This window comes from Mya arenaria, chromosome 14, assembly GCF_026914265.1.
Source record: "Mya arenaria isolate MELC-2E11 chromosome 14, ASM2691426v1".
Taxonomy (NCBI): Eukaryota; Metazoa; Mollusca; class Bivalvia; order Myida; family Myidae; genus Mya; species Mya arenaria.
This window is the reverse complement of record NC_069135.1, coordinates 14,320,641-14,337,997: the sequence shown is the minus strand read 5'-3', so window position 1 is coordinate 14,337,997 and position 17,357 is coordinate 14,320,641. Positions and strand designations below refer to the sequence as shown.

General features: G+C 34.8%; 3 protein-coding genes across 3 annotated transcripts in view; all 3 read right to left on the bottom strand.

Moving 5' to 3' along the window:
• The window catches only part of LOC128217445 (universal stress protein YxiE-like), a 52,158-nt gene that overhangs the window by 30,381 nt on the left and 4,420 nt on the right, over window positions 1-17,357 (bottom strand). Inside the window, exon 2 of the mRNA XM_052924601.1 lies at window positions 12,592-12,672. Within this exon, the coding sequence (XP_052780561.1) occupies window positions 12,592-12,672 (81 nt within the window). The remainder of the gene's footprint in view (window positions 1-12,591; window positions 12,673-17,357) is intronic.
• On the bottom strand, window positions 5,536-10,842 carry LOC128217442 (uncharacterized). Its single transcript, XM_052924596.1, has 5 exons — window positions 10,454-10,842; window positions 9,771-10,125; window positions 9,275-9,367; window positions 8,839-9,040; window positions 5,536-5,895 (listed from the first exon to the last, which is right to left on the bottom strand). Exons 2-5 carry the CDS (start codon window positions 9,994-9,996, stop codon window positions 5,643-5,645), a joined length of 774 nt encoding a protein of 257 aa, XP_052780556.1. The 5' UTR covers window positions 9,997-10,125; window positions 10,454-10,842; the 3' UTR covers window positions 5,536-5,642.
• Window positions 10,844-12,153, bottom strand: LOC128217446 (uncharacterized). Its single transcript, XM_052924602.1, has 2 exons — window positions 12,127-12,153; window positions 10,844-11,452 (listed from the first exon to the last, which is right to left on the bottom strand). The coding sequence occupies exons 1-2, from the start codon at window positions 12,142-12,144 to the stop codon at window positions 11,126-11,128; spliced, it is 345 nt and encodes a 114-aa protein (XP_052780562.1). The 5' UTR covers window positions 12,145-12,153; the 3' UTR covers window positions 10,844-11,125.

Below are 17,357 nucleotides of genomic sequence, written 5' to 3'. Positions count from 1 at the left end.
GGCTTTTAAAGATTTGTTTGCAAATATTGTCCAGGAAATTTAGAAACACATTTGAATGAGATGTGAGATATTGTTCATCCAAGTACCTCAGCTAAAATGATTAAATTTCACATATAATATGTCCACTTTTAGTTCTTAAGAATATCCAAAAACTGTATGACTGTCAAAATAAAATGTAGAACAATATACAATAATGAAGGTGGAAGCATGCATACATTCTAATCAATAAAGTTTCATGATGCTGGTACAATATATTCCATACTATACCATGGCATAACATCACCACCAATCTAGATTATATGATCTCTCATTAGGAAACTTGTTGACTAAAGCAATATAATCATGTAGATATGATCCCAATGAGATGCTTGTTTTTGCTTTACTCAACCATAAAATCGGCAACGGCTTGGCATAGCCCATGTACTGATTGAATTGTTTAGTAAAGCAAGAATAAACCATACAGATTTAGTGTTGCACTAAATATCTTTATTCTATCCAGATTGCATGAAGGAACCCCTGAATAAGCCACTTAAATATTCCAATTAATGACTAAATGGAACTTTGGCAGTTGGTTTCTTCACAAGCTTCCTTAATGATTTAATCAGATAATGGCTAACTGGTTATCATGAGTTGCTACTTTTCATATTATACCTTAATATAGATGACATTCTTGTTATTGTTATACACACTCTCACAATATTTATATCAAACTTATGATTGATTCATTAACAGAACTTATGTTATAATTGTCACATGCCATGCATTATACATATTGTTGTGACGATGAGCTTTTTATGCTTAAGTCGAATAAAATTTCTGTTCTGTTCTGTTCCATTTTCAGGAAATATTACAACTTTTTTGCAGTGAGGCAAAAACTCATTACTTAACTATGCTGTATAATAATAGATAGAAAGATGTTCATTACTGTATCAAAACATCTTCCGACCATCCATTGGTGAATGTATGTAAAATATATCCTCTCCACATCCATTGGTGAATGTATGTAGAATATATCTTTTTATGTCGTAGGGAAGCAATATTATTTTAAGACAAAAGACATGCATTTATATGCTTTAAAAAGATTTAATAATGCTTCCCTCCATTAAGCACAGCAATACAGCACAGCCACTATGTATTCAGTATACACCTGTAGCACCTGTTGGGACCAGTTGTCTGGGACTATTAGTCCCTAACAGCATGCAGAAAACCTGCCAAATATTGAGTTAAATGTTAACAATATAATGTCAGCTATAGAAGCACATGAAACTTGTAAAGTGCATACTTGAATGCTTCCTTACACAATACATGTATAAACCTCTGCCACAACATGCCCTTGTCCTGAGCTTTTGTAACTGAATTTATGAACTTTACCATAATGCCTGTCTACAAAATACATGACACATCAAATGATTGAACTATGATTCAAATTATAATGTATTAGAGTGTTTATAATAACAAGAGCTGTCACAGAGACAGCGCGCTCGACTATTCCGCCGCTTTTCAATGTAAGTTTTGGCGAAACGCAATACATGGTGTGCTGAGATATTAACATAAATGTGGTTCCATGCAAAATTTTAACGAGTATTTCGAAGTCTAATAATAAACAGTGATTATTTGCAAAATACAGTTATCTAACTTCTTAATAAGAAGGTTAAATAGATGGAAGCCTGTGTGTAAAGTTTCAATGCAATACATGATGTATTCCCTGAGGTATTGACTTGAAAGTGGTTACATGCAAAACCTTAAGCAGAATTTCTATGTCGAATAAAAAAGGGGCCATTATTTTAATTTAATGCAAACTGGAGTTATCTTACTTGGTTATATAAGTAGGTTGGATGGTTGAGTACCATTGTATAAAGTCTCAATGCAATCCATCAAGTAATTGCTGAGATATTAACCTATGTGTGCTTACATGCAAAACCTTAACCAGAATTTCTAAGTCAAATAATAAAGGCCCATAATTTGCCTTGTATTCAAAAAAGTGTTATCTGGGAATACATATGTAATGTTTCAATGCAATACATGATATATTTGCTGAGATATTGACTTAAATGTGGTTACATGCAAAACCTTAACCAGAATTTCTAAGTCGGATAATAAAGGGCAATTATTTTGCATTAAATGCAAACTAGAGTTATCTAACTTGGTTAATTAAGTAGGTTGGATGGTTGACTACCATTGTATAAAGTCTCAATGCAATACCTCAAGTAGTTGCTGAGATATTAACCTATGTGTGCTTACACGCAAAAAACCTTAACCAGAATTTCTAAGTCGAATAATGAAGGGCAATTATTTGCATTAAATGCAAACTAGAGTTATCTAAATTTGCATTAAATGCAAACTAGAGTTATCTAACTTGGTTAATTAAGTAGGTTGGATGGTTGAGTACCATTGTATCAAGTATCAATGCAATACCTCAAGTAGTTGCTGAGATATTAACCTATGTGTGCTTACACGCAAAACCTTAACCAGAATTTCTTAGTCGAATAATAAAGGCCTATTATTTGCATTATATTCAAATAATTGTTATCTAACTTCATTAATTTAGTATGTAAGATAGCTGGGAATACATATCCAAAGTTTCAATGCAATAACTGATGTATTTACTGAGATAATGACTTAAAGGTGCTTACATGCAAAACCTTAACCAAGGTGTGACGCCAACGCCGACGCCAGGGTGGGTAGTATAGCTCTCCTTATTCTTCGAATAGTCGAGCTAAAAATGTGTGTGAAACATCAAATCAACCATGAAAGAAATATTGTACTGAAAAACTTCAGGAAACATTTCATTCTTTGGATTCTCAATAAGGATTTTGTTTTATTCTGATATCAGATTCCTGTGCCAGATGGAAACTGTCGGTATCCCCAAACCTTGTGTAATGTACACAAAAGAAAAAAGGCAATCTGGTGTTTTCTTGTGTTAATACTATATAGTTCATATATCTCAACACTCGTAAAATCGACTGATCACCTCACCTTATATGTTTTAAACAAACTAACCAAAAGTTTGTTGTTGTTGTTTTTTTTGTTGTTTTTTTTTTGGGGGGGGGGGGGTTAAACAATATGTCTGCAGGTCAGTCACATTTCAGAAAAATGCAATTGTTAAGAAGGCCCCATGCATATAAAAGCTAACTTTCTTAGGGTTGAGCTCCAATTGCCTCGATAGTCTATTCTACCTTGAAAATAATCAACTTAATAAAATCAATTAATGACTAAACTCTAGATTTCTGGCACTCTCACAGATTGACTGTTTGACAACTTTTTTATTTCCTTTTTTGTATTGGAATAAGCCATTCTTAGAACATGTTAGGAAACCAACGATAAAAGAAGGCTCATGACCAGGCTTAAGATTAGATTGCAGTTTTTTGTTTTTAAAAAATTGATGTTTTGCCAACGCTTTCATAAAAAATATGACATACCGGTATGACAAAAGGTTGAGTAAATCTTCATTGGCTATTGTTTTATATAATTCTAGCACTCCCTGAAGCAGCTTCTCTCTATACATTTTAAGCAGTTAGTTGTTTTCTTCCATTAAACACAACCAATGCCAAATGTTACACACCTGTGACTCTGTCAGCCTCTGTTTTGGCATATAAATCAGTTACAATTGATAAAAAAGTATGGAAATAAAAACGAAACAAGATCATGATAAAATCCATGAAGTGATTCATATCGCTGCCTACTCCCCCCCCCCCCCCCCCCCCTTTGAGTCCTATACTCATTGTTTTTCTTGAGGAACCATTTTTTTAATCATCTGAGGGTTGAATAATTTTAAAGTAATCTGTGCATAAAACTATTCCTGGGACTGGGACTGCCATTGCTGGAACTGCTATCTCTTTTTCTAAGCACCAATGGTTTTAAAATATGTGTGTTTAAAAGATGCATTCAAGCATACTCCAAAATGAATCACTGTACATGTATACTAGTACATAATAATGTGCATATGAATAAGTGTGTTTATATACATTATGGCAGGGTTTACCATGACTAGGGGTTATAGCAGGCCTGTGGAAGTGAAAACATGGGTGAGAATTATGGGGTGTCAACACATTCAGCACGGTAAGGCAAGATGTAATAAAGATTGCATCCCAACATTGTCCTGGTCTGTGGTTTGGGAAAACAATGTACACCATTTTAAATTCCCTTTAGTATTTTGTGCCATTCTATTACGGACAACATCATCACATGGAAAAAACATCATCACACACACAGATTTCAATCCTATAACACACAATATCAGTACAATAACAGTTGACTTGGTCCAAAATGAAATGGTCTTGGAATATGAAAACTGATTTTTAGTCTTATTTCTCAATTCCTTTTATAACAGGAATGCCATAATCTAATGAAAAAAAGGCAATACAAATGGGCAAACATCTAATGATCAAACATGTTGTTTAAACAACCACTTGCAAAACAGACAGACAAGATGCTTACAGGCTGTTACAAGCAATACATTCAACAAAGGTGCAACAATACTCAAGCATACAACTGGGAACTGAGTAGTCAGAGTGGATGAAGCTAGGCAGAGATGGGTTCATAAAACGATTAATTGCTGAGCATGCTATTCTGTTCTCAGTCTTCATGACATTGTACACAGAAGATTGGAGATCAGGTACTGGAGTTGTATCACTATCTGACTTACATGACTTCACAGCTGAATAAGTAGTTTGTGCAATATTCAGTTATGCTAAAATTGTGTTCAAAGGTCTGAGTATGAATTTCCTATGCCAATTTAGTAATGATATACAGACAATGGCTGTACATTTCTGATGGAATTTCATATCATGACTTGTTCTTGTACATGTTATCCTGGTTATCTGTGAAAACATTTTCAGATTGAAATAAAAAATGAGAAATACACTGAAAGGCACAAGTAAATTTCAACAACAGTATGTTGACATGTTTCTTTGCTTTTAATTGTCCATTGACCTTTGGCACCACATCAATGTCCAACTGTCCAACTTAACTGAAGGAATTGCCTGACTACTGTGGTATTTGTGAACAAAAACAGGAGTGTGCAAAGGTTTTAATATGTTTTCTTTCAGTTCAATGAGCATGATTTGATATATTCATAGAGGCCACAAAAGTCATATTCTGAATATATATGGGCCGCGTCGCGACAAAACCTGTCTTAATGACCAAAATATCGATTTTGAGTTTTCTACATTTTTATATACGTGTGTTTATAACAATAAAAAATATGTAATTTTATTTTTGATATCGTGTAAACTTTTTGATATTTTTCACTTTAAGTGGCACAGGGGTAAACTTCAATTTTTTGAAAACGCGTGACGTTATGACGTGAAATACCAACAACTGATGTAAAAACTTTGTGATAATGAAGCGAACACCTGTCTTCATGAGTAAATATATTCATAAGAATATTACTGACATTAGACCGTTTTAATTGTTTTATTTTCAATTTTTATTTCGTTGCTTAGCAACATACAAACAATTAAGAATAACATGAATCATAGCATCAGAATGCAAAAAACTGCTTTTTAAAAACAAATCAACAACTTCATTTCCTTTCAATATCACTTTATTAGAGTTATTGTCTGCAATATATATGCATCTACAAAAGATGTCGTGAATTTACATTAACAATAGAACAATCACCGGCGACAAGGCATACACAGCTATAAAGTGTTTGGTACGGGGCATAAAATGTCCTGGTACGGAGGCCGAACATATGGTCGGACGCATTTATATAATGATTCTTGTCGGGGATGGCTAAATCCTGCAGCTTGAACAACATCCAGTTGGGCTAGGGTCTCGAACCGGAAGGCAGGATCCTTTAGAACGTTCAGCGTGTCCTCCTCTGCATATTGCGACGTTCTTACTACAACTACACCAGGCTCAGTGGACGAAAATCTAAAGTACTGGTACTTCCTGAAATTTAATCAGGCATGACACTTGATTAACAAGTGATTTTCATTAATAAATAAACGGAGATTGGCTACCAATTACAGGGTTTCCGCCAGGAATTTCGTAAGGCATGTCGGAAGGGGAGGGTTTGGGACGGGTGTCCCCTCCTGACGTTGATTTTTTATTTATTTTAGTATCTTAAATGGTGCAATTTCCTGCATTTTAACCCTTTCCCTCATGTCAAATCAGCCATATTAGGCCTGCCACTGCATGGCTTATCAGTACATTGATAACCAGAAACCAATAGATAATAAGCCCCTATAAGTACCCCTACTGCATAGGAGATTATTGGAGAATATTGAAAAATTGCCCCCTATGCATTTCTAACTTATTTTTCTAGTATTTCTTTTGGTTTAATCAATTATAGTTCAATATAAAGTTTGTAGGTAAATGAATTTCCAATCCAGTGGTATAATTTTTATTATGTTGTCTAAATTATTTGGTTGAATATTTGTAGAGAAACACAACTCCTGTGAAAAATTGAAGATGTTTCAGTTGATTTCATATTATACTATATTTCCATTGACACCTATGCATAACAACTTTAATATTTTGTAGTATTTCTTTTGATTAAAACAATGTTAGAAATTCAAATAATGAATATAGTATTTGTAGTGTATTAAATTTCGAATCTAGTGATCATAGTTTAATCTAAAAAGGTTTTAACAATAAACAAATATTCATATCACAGAAATCATGCATTGTTAAAAAATAAACACAATTTAATTGGGCAACAAGAAATGTTATTTCAGATTCATTGTTCTCATAAATAAAATTTGCATGTCCGTTGTTTTGAAATGAATTGAATAAAATAATTGTAAATATCAAAATAAAAGTCTGGGTCTGCTACTGGCAGTTTTAAAAACTTTGGGAACGTACTAGATGTTGCCCTCAACAAGCCGAACAACTCGAATTTTTAATAGTCAGAATCCCTATTTAAATTAAATTTAGTGATTCCGTAATAATATTATTATTAAAATCTGTCAACACAAGGCAATGAATCAAGGTCTAAAATGCATGGACAATTACGACAACATTCTTGTGTATTTATCGAGATCGAGAGAACACGTGTTTTAACAGCTGTCAAACTGGGTCATATCACATATAATTTTATTATTATCCGTGTGTTCACAACAAAATACTAACTTTGATTAACAGACGTAAAGGGACATTTTTATTACTGGATTAACATTCCATTTTTGGAAACAGAAGTGACAAATGACATGCGTTTATTCAAGCCAGACTCTTGTTTACTACATCGTAAATCAGCCATTTTGACACATTTCTAAACCATGACAGGTGACGTCATTAGCGCGTGATCAATAGGATATATTTATATGATATTAATTATTGGTAGTTTTAAATAGCTAGTGACGTGTATGGGTATTTTCCATTAAAAAAACGAGACAAGCACGCGTTAAGCATGCGCTGTGAACTTTTAAGGCGTGTTTGACCTCTGTCTCTTTTAGTCGCGATTTTCCGAAAATCTTGAATAGTAACATCATCTTTTTTCATTATTTTTATAATTATCGATCTTTATATTACACAAAAATGCATTTGTTGCGAAAAAATAAGCAACAGTTATATTAATAAATGACCGTAAATAAGCATGGCACATTTTGGAACAATCATGCGGGAATCGATAAAGTGACATTTTGGAACAATCATGCGGGAATCGATAAAGGGACAATTTGGAACAATCATGCGGGAATAGATAAAGGGGCAATTTGGCACTATCATGCGGGAAAGGGTTAAACAAGTTTACAGTAATGTTCCTATGATTTAGAATTACCAACTCAAGTCCGATTAACATTAAAAATATTTTTGAAAAGGTTTAATGGTTTCTCTTCATTAATTATTGGTATTTCTCAAGTTTTCCGACAATACAATATCGACGATATCGATCGACTCATGTTTCGTTTAGTGGGGGTATTATTTATATTGACACCGTTGACGTCACAGCAAATTGTGTAAAGCACGCTGCATGCTGGAACACAAAAGAGCCCGGAGCAAAGCGACAGCACGTGAGTGTATTCGTATTTAAAGTTGCAACAGCTAATATTTTTAAAGCCGGGTCGGCTAAATAATAACTTAAAGGGAATGTAATGAGTATTTTCAGATTTATTTATCTTTTTTCTAAATAAATTAAAAGAACGATAAAATAATCAAAGTTTAATAATAAGCAACACAAAATATAACTTTACACTAAACTAAAGACGGGAACGCGACTCAATTACATACGACGACCTAGCATAACCCTTGTTTATAATAACACAGATATCTTAACACGGTTCTCAATAGCAATTTAATAATTTAATAATTGGTTAGGAAACGGACTCGGGATTAAGAAACAAAATAAAACGACACATGATTTATGTTACCGAAATCAATTAACACTTATTGTTTACTTTGCGTTCATAGATGATTATAGGGATGAAGGTCGCAATTACGACAGTGGTGTTTTTCACACATTCCCATTTTGAATAAGAATAGGAGGAGTTTGGTTAATTGCACCGTAGATCCTCACCGACACGTCTTCATGCTGTCGTCAATCCTGAATGGCTGATACAAATGCCGTAATAGTCCCGACACGCCTTCTGGCTGTCAAGTCAACCGTTGCAATCGCAACAAAACTGTGTATTGTCAAAACTGATGGATTGTTTTGATAAGGATTGTCGCTACGCGGATTAAAGCATGTCGGCATAATTAACGTGTGTCGGTAATTAGCCTTGCCAGCGGAAGGCACGTCGGGCCCGCCAAGCCATAAAGGGCTGGCGGAAACCCTGTATTACATACTGTAACATTTGCGGTTATTAATTATATATGGGTTTTTAGTCAATCGTAAAATCATAATCATTATGTAGAAGGTATGGGACTTTAATGAGTTATAATTGAACGTGACGTTACCTTCTTCCATTGAGTGCTTTGAAATGATCGCCAAGGAAGCCTTTCCAGTTTCTCCAAGGCCATGCTGGATAACGAACCGCTGTGTTAGAATATGAGGATTTGTTCACAACGTCCTCCAGCTGATCCAGGCTTTCACAGTCTCTTCTCCTGTACAATCGCTTCACATTTCCAAACCCACTATCCACGAGGCATTTTGCATGTCCTGCAAGAGTTTGATAAACGGATTTATTAATTAAGAGCATGTGTATTTTGCACGATGTTAAAGTTGCAGAAACAAAAAGACAATGTTGTAAAAGCAGCAGGAGAATAAAATCTTAATATAAGCAAATGTGAATATACATAGATGTATAGAATATATTCGTATTCAAGAAATCGTTATATGTTTATGTATAAAAATATGCATATATTTTTACTATAATGACTTAGAAAGACGAACCTGGTATTTGCATAAGATACTCAATGGTACTGTGTTGTCCGGTCATGACTCTCCACATGAAGTAGCCCACGAGATACTTATTCTTATTCTGACCTGTAATGCGAAAAAATACATGAATGTGTGTAATTAATTTCCTGTACAGAATGTATTGCCCACTTACGCGCAAATTAAAGCACAAACACACGTAAACGCACACACGCACAAAACTGCAAAGGTGAGACATTGTAAATTTTACGGACAATTACCAATAGAAATAGGAGGGACGGCGCAGAGTTAGAGTGTCTGCTTTTTGACAAAGAGGTGCAAAGTCCGATCACCAGTCGGGAAACATTCTTGTGACCACTCATATTGATACACCGTACTGGTGAGTTCAAGCAAGGAAATTGAGTTACTCTATAAGCTATCAGCTTTCGTCACAATTGAACTGAAATAAATTGGTATGCTAGTAATAAATTTTATATGCTTTGTGAAAGATTTGTTTTGTGTTTAAATTTACCTGGACAATTATCGGCGTGGATGGAGCAAGACGTTGATTGGCCGCCGTAGATTTGAAGGGCCCAGTCTTTCATTGAAATGAAGGCATCTGGTCCGTGCGATTTCGAACCGTCTTTCCCCATGGTCTCGTTCTCATCGATGAGGAAATTCAGCTGGTGTGGGTCGCCATCTATTCGGAATCCAAATATACTGATCTTCTGAAGGGACAAGAAGAATAAGGGCCCCATTTGTCTGTAGTAATGCGGCAGGCTAACACTTTGGGCAAAGTCAAATGTGAAATGGTGGTACCGCTCACATTCAGCGGTGTGGAGCGTCTCCGTACTGCGACGTATACAGTCATTGTACAACTCCCATTCCTGAAAAAATGGCTCTTTTATTTACCTTAAATATATAACTAACTTTTACCAGAAATTGACATTGTCGTATAATAATAGGTGAGAATAGCAGACTCGTATTTGTGATTTAAGTAAGTATGCACATCATGATTTATGTACATAAATAAAACTATAACGGTGGGGGAGTCTAGTGGATAGTTGTGCACCTCTCACCTTAAAGGTCATGTGTTCGATCCACTACACGGGTACTTTCTTATTGCTTCTCGAGAACAGGAAATTGATGCGGCAGTTATTCATATTATCATCACAAAAAAACTTCTTTGGCATACAAAAAAACTTTGTATTTTACCTATTGTGCCTTCGTTATATGAGCGCTGCATGCATCCGCCGCTTCTTTTTTGTCGTTTTCCTCAACAGCTTCCATCACGTGTTTCCTGATTTTTTCGCATGTAGCACAGACGTCATCACGCGTAGATGCGATTTTGATATGGGGTACACATGTCGACCAAATTGTCTTGAAGGCGGTCAGCTTCACACATCGAATGGGAACCACTGAATCTACAGCCTGTTTCTCATATTCATTGAATGTCTTCAGTTTCGTTTGGCTTGCAGGGAGATAAGTTGGCGGAATATTGTCTCGCCCTCTGCAGGCATTGGTAACCCCTCACGTTCTCCATAGTTCAGGAGAAACTTTACCACGGGCTGCACATCGTCAAACGTTAGGGCCTGCTTGGGCCGTCTTCCAGTGTTTCCATGGGTCCTTAGAACGATCCCATTTGTTGCCATGTGCGCCATTAGACCTTGTAAGGCACTTCTTCCTATGTCATAGCAGAGGTGAAATGTTCTCCTGCAAACAATGGACCCATTAAATTTAAATGTACAACGCATCCGTTGTCTCTTTTTTCCTTTCTTAGTTGTTGCCGTGGCGCGGTCGTCTTGTAAGATGGCCATAATATACATGTCTTTTTCATTTGTGTCCATTTCTCTTAAGTTAAGTATGTGTTCATACACATTTCCTACATTAAGCTGTTGTGAACATTTCCTTTTGACACCCACATCCATCTTTACACACTTTCTTTATATCTGTAAGCTCACAATTTTCAGCCACTTCAATATCGCTTTCATCTAATTCAGCCTCTCCATTGCCATCGCTGTCTGTATCTTCATCTACGATTTCTTGCTGCAAAATATAATCCCTCACACATCCTTCCAATATCCTGCCAATTGTGTCAATATCATCGTTGTCGACTTCATAATCAACTTCACACGACTCGTCTAACTCTTGTGATGCAAATGGTGTGGAAACTGGCGTTCTTCCAAAATGATTTGAGTACACACTCTTTAACTCCTGAAAATATATTATAGGAAAAACCTCATTATATCTGTCATATGAACCGGGTAGTTTTGTATTATTTGAACCATTTTTTTTTCAAAATTTATCAATGATAAAACAATATATACCAACACAATTTAGTGGAAATGTGATTAAAGCAAAAAAAAAAAAAAAAGTATAGCTCATATCAGGAACTGAACTTGAGTCTCCCAGGTACTGCACGTTTATCTAATTCCACTGCGCCACAGTCTCTTCAGTCAATTAACGTTATATATTACATCAACTCTTGGTCATAAAATCAATATAATGACTCGACACTTTTTCCATCTCATTTTAAACATGATATTTCGTTTTTTGAATATATTTATTATAAATTCAAATACAGTAAAACAAAGAGATTTTCATTTTGAATGTCATTGCATCAAAATACGAATAAAATAATAATAATTCTCATTTATAAAACGTTACGATGTCCAATTATAAATGTATATATTGACGGGTTGAGTTTAAGACAGGGAATAAGTTAACTTAACCAGTTTTAAGGGATGTTATGATGCCGATATAAGGTGATGTATGCATGTAACGTTATTTATTTACATGTTATACCTAAGTGCAAATTTATGGTAAAACCAAATTTACGCCCTCCTTTGACAGAACAAAATAATGAAATACATAAAAAGATAACTTACCTCCAACTCTGCATCCATTTTAACACATCTAAGTCAATAACCTGTACAAATATCTATTTTTTCTTCAGTGTTTACAAATCTAACTTCTCACTTCCTGGATAAAATACGTGACGTCATTTAAATCCGGTTTTCCATAAAACGTCATCAATGTCATTAAGACAGGTTTAGTCGCGACACGGCCCATATATTTCTTTTATCTACAATTTTTGTTTAATTTTATTTATCTCACCATTTGCTTTAATGTAACACAAATGTGGGCTTCTGCTGTGGGAGAAACCGTGCATATGGAGGAAACCCACTTCTATGGCTTGGTGGTCACCAACCAAACTCATTGTGTTCGTACTTAATTGTTCTATTACTATTAACTTAAAATGGTAAGGCATTTAATACTTTTAAATAAGCATTTCTGGAGGAAGCACTTTACAGAATAATGGCATAGGGCTAGTGTGCCTGTAATATACTCACGTGACTGAACAACAGTGTGGTATTCTGGCACATGCAGCAGGACAACGTGGTCCGAGTCACGGTGGATGTTGTTCCAGTACCCTGAAACAAAACAAACACAGTTTTAACCCAATGCAGTAATTTGTTGCAGTACCAATGCAATATATAACAGTTTTACTCTAAAGTCAGACACTTTTACAACTCAAATCTTTTATTCAACAAACTGATGAACTCAATCATTTATTATTGCTACATGCTAAATGTTCAGAGGTCAACGCTCATCCAAAATATAAATAAAAAAATTATGTCTATATATATCTTTAAAGGGATTTTTCACCTGCTTAGGGGAAAAGGGACTTAAGCCTTAAAACCCACCGTGCATGAACTCACATTGTAGGAGAATGAACAATATAATCACAGGAAAGGTACTTCATAACCTGTACCCCAGTAAATTCAGCATTGTGTACCTGGTATTGTAATTTCATTTGAGAGTTGTGTACATCTTGGACAGAGGAATGCTACCGTGGGTCTATCACTGGAGCCTGATGAGCTAGACTATTATCTATTTCATATCATAATAGGGTGGTTCTGACACTGGCTAAACTATATTCTTTTAAATATTCTCATAACAATATATAAAACCAGAGCTGTCACAGAGACAGCGCGCTCGACTATTCCGCCGCTTTTCAGCGTAAGGATTGAAAAGTTTTAGCCAAACATGCATGGATCACTGTTAGATTAGATTTCAATGCAATTCATGATGTGCTGAGATAGTAACATAAATGTGGTTACATGGAAAATTTCAACTAGATTTTTTAAGTCTAATAATAAAGGGCAATTATTTGCAAAATACAGTTATATATCTTGGTTATTCAATTACGTTGAGTGGTTGAATACCATTCTATAAAGTCTCAATTTAATACATCGAGTAGTTGCTTAGAAATTAACCTATGTGTGCTTACACCCAAAACCTTAAACAGAATTTCTATGTCGAATAATAAAGGGCAATTATTTGCATTAAATGAAACTAGAGTTATCTTACATGGTTAATTAAGTAGGTTGGATGGTTGAATACCATTGTATCGAGTCTCAATGCAATACATCAAGTAGTTGCTTTGATATTAAAATAATGTGTGCTTGCACACAAAACCTTAACCAGAATTTCTAAGTCGAATAATAAAGGGCATTTATTTGCATTAAATGCAAACTAGAGTTATCTAACTTGTTTAATTGAGTAGGTTGGATGGTTGAGTACCATTGTATTAAGTCTCAATGCAATACCTCAAGTAGTTGCTGAGATATTAACCTATGTGTGCTTGCACGCAAAAACCTTAACCAAGGGGTGACGCCGACGCTTGGGTGAGTAGTATAGCTCTCCATATTATTCGAATAGTCAACTAATAAAAATTATCATGTACACTTTTCAAGAATAACTACATACTGTTGCTGGATTCTGGGCCCACATAATTTATCCTACTCCAAGCTAGAATATTATCTCTCTTTTACATCTCAATTGATGTCTGTATTTTCAACAATTTACATAACTTTAAATGTTTAGGTTAATGGTAAAATGGACACATTTATCCTGGTTTATGAGCGGTGCCTGGGACCAATATCTTATGACTACTCCCACTCCTAGGAGGTGCTAAGAGGTCTAACTCTATTCCCGAAACCAAAGAACACAAATCTTTCGAAATTACGCTGGTAGTATTTTAACAGCCCAATGGGCAGTTATTATAAGTCAGTGTGACAAATTTTTACCACAGCCGTGTAAAACAGTTGACTGTAACCTAAAATGTTGTTTTACTTTTTATTGTTATTGCCAAATTGTCAAAACTTCAACTGTTATTCTTGAAAACTTAAAAGGTAAATATTGTTATTTCTTCACATAAAAGAAACATATTAAGGACTGGAATACTTTGATAAAGGTTTTTATTATTGATATAAATCGCTCTTTTGTTTATTTAGCTTTTAATAAGCGTTTTGCATAATCTGTAACTTTGTATTAAAACGCAAAGTGAATCTCGCAAGCCAGAATCATCTTTGATAGTAATTTAGTTAAGAATAATTTTATCCAATCAGAATGCTGATTGCAACCAATCAAAGTGCTTGGTTTTCAACCAATCGACGCGCAGTTTTAACAACCAATGAAAGCATTGCTTTGCTTGAGCACTATTCCCGGCGTATATAAGGCCGAGTTTTTCATAATATCGTCATTCTAGATGCAGTTACCATACAGTCAACATCAAGAAATAATTGGTATTAAACAACTTGAACTTTGTAGTTACTTATCTAAAATATTAACTATATTTACTGAAAAGCTCAGCTTTGACGTATTGTATAGTTAATAGCTGACGAGTGGACCGGGTTGTTGTTAAAAGATACGATAGTTAATTAAATGTATACACTTCTATGCTCTTGCTAAAAAGCTCAGCTATCCTGTGAGGCATATATAGTAAGTTGGAACTTCAACAATCTTTCAGAGAAAGCTCTGCTTTCCTGTTGGATGAAGTTAGAGCGTATTTATATTTAGATTGCAGACGCAAAGAAAGAAAGTGAACGCATTTTATGTATTTACCACGAAAGCTCAGCTATCTGGTATTTCATAACTGAGTAGTATTTTAAGTATTGTAATTTTGAAAGATACAACTCTGTGTTTCATGCAAGAAAGCCCAGCTTTCTGTTAATTCACAGAGATCACTGATATTTAAAGCAGTAGATTTAAAGAGTTGGAAAATCATTTTAATAAGTTGATCATAGGCATTTTGGCAAAAGAAAAATTACTTATACAAAACTTCTTCTATAATTATTTTGTGATTATTTATTTGGAGCTCAATCAAAAATCAATTGTACACAATCAAAATGTTAAGTAACCTTGAGGAAAATTATTATATAGTTTCATCTTTTGTCATTTATTAAAGAGTTCTGTCATAACTTTGATAAAATAGTGTACAGCCGCTCGGTACACTCCAAACACGTTACAAATTTGGTGGCAGCGGTGGGATAGACAACTGCCAGCTTAAATCAAAGAAATAATTGGTAATAATCAACTTGAACTTTGTAGTTGCTTATCTAAAATATTAACTATATTTACCGAAAAGCTCAGCTTTGACGTATTGTATAGTTAATAGCTGACGAATGGACCGGGTTGTTGTTGAAAGATACGGTAGATAATTCATGGAACGGAGTTGCTTTACCCTAAAGAGTCCCAGACCAAGACTCGGGACGAGTCTTCTCGGAGGGGAAAGTAATGTAACGGTCCCCTGTAGGCGGCAGAGGTCTACAGCGGCGGATGTGCGTTCATAAATGTAACCGGGTATACGATGTATATATAGCGGCACTTATACTGTCTCGCTATCGAGCTAGCTTTTATAGCGACGCAGTAGAGTGTCCGCCTGCAGAGCGAGAGGTCATGGGTTCGAGTCCCGACAGGTGCACATAGCAATGTGTGCAGTCTGTTACATTTGGCGCCCAACGAGGGACCCGTGTTATACGATATCTCTCAAGGTCATTCGCCTTTGTCACGATATAATGACAATTTCCTTTTTGCTGTTGTTACTTTGTAATTTTCTTAACATGTTATGTTAAAATTGTCTTTTTTATGTCTCATGATATGCAGAATATATCTGTCGACTCAACTTATACAGATTTCCATCACTTGATTTGACGCGTTTTCTAATTTCAACCTCCAAATAGCCAAAATGTGGCTAAAAACTGTCGTTACAACGTTTCATTTCAAAATTACCCCTTTTTTAATATAAAAAACAAAAAATACTGGAAAATAATTGTATCAGATATCTTGAGCATTGAGTAAGCAATTTAGTCTTCTTTCTGTAGCTGGTTATTTCATTTAAATTGCATAAAAACTGACTGAGTACTACTATAATAACTGAACCCACCATTTCGTTACCAAAATCTGGCTTTTTCAATTCAGGGATACAAAATGGCCAAAATTTCTTAGCAATATGGTATTTTGTGAAAATATGACCCTCAATTGGAAGAACTACAACTCATTTATCAATAGCAATAATAAATTTATACATAATACCTACATTACCAAATTTATTATACATGTACGCCTGAGTATGCACACAAAAATACAGAAAATTTTGTCCCATCCGTAGACGCATGTTTTTCCCAGCAAGAAATATGCTTAGCATATAACCAACCAGGCAGATTTTGCATTTCCATTCAGTGACCAAATATATTATTTGTTGCATCAATATCTGATTGTAATTTGTAAATATGAAGCTCAACATGTCAATGTCCCATCCGTAGACACACATAAAATGCTCAAAATTTGCATATATTAAGCGAAAAGAACCACTTTCCTTTGACAGAAATGTAGCACATATTCAAACCTAGGCAATGGATTACCAAAAACAACTCATTACCTTTGTATTTTCATTTTTCCACTTCTATATGTTGCTAAAAACATTGAAATTCATGCCTTAACTTATTTTTTTCTATAGTGTGTATGTTTGGGAATTAAAATAAGTAGCCAAAATACAGGATGGATTATGTTGTTTTAGCCAGACATAAAGAGGCCTATTAGAAATTTATTTATGGTTAAGAAAATGAAGTACAGTAAAGCTGGTAAATGTCTACGGATGGGACATTTAAATCACGCTATGTACGAAATGTCCATTTATAAATTCAGGTGTGACTAGAATTAACATTAATACAAAAATGGACAAGCAGAGAAATAAAAACCATTCAAATATACCTGAAATTGACATTAATGTAAGTGCAAAAGCCCTTAGAATGAAAAGATACAGGGAAAAACT

Coding starts and splice junctions, on each gene's coding strand:
- LOC128217442 (XM_052924596.1), bottom strand. CDS start 9,996: ATGGGGCCCTTATTCTTCTTGTCCCTTCAGAAGATCAGTATATTTGGA. Junction 9,041..9,274: donor GTATCTTATGCAAATACCAG/GTTCGTCTTTCT, acceptor AAACTCTTGCAG/GACATGCAAAATGCCTCGTG. Junction 5,896..8,838: donor AAAGCACTCAATGGAAGAAG/GTAACGTCACGT, acceptor ATTAAATTTCAG/GAAGTACCAGTACTTTAGAT.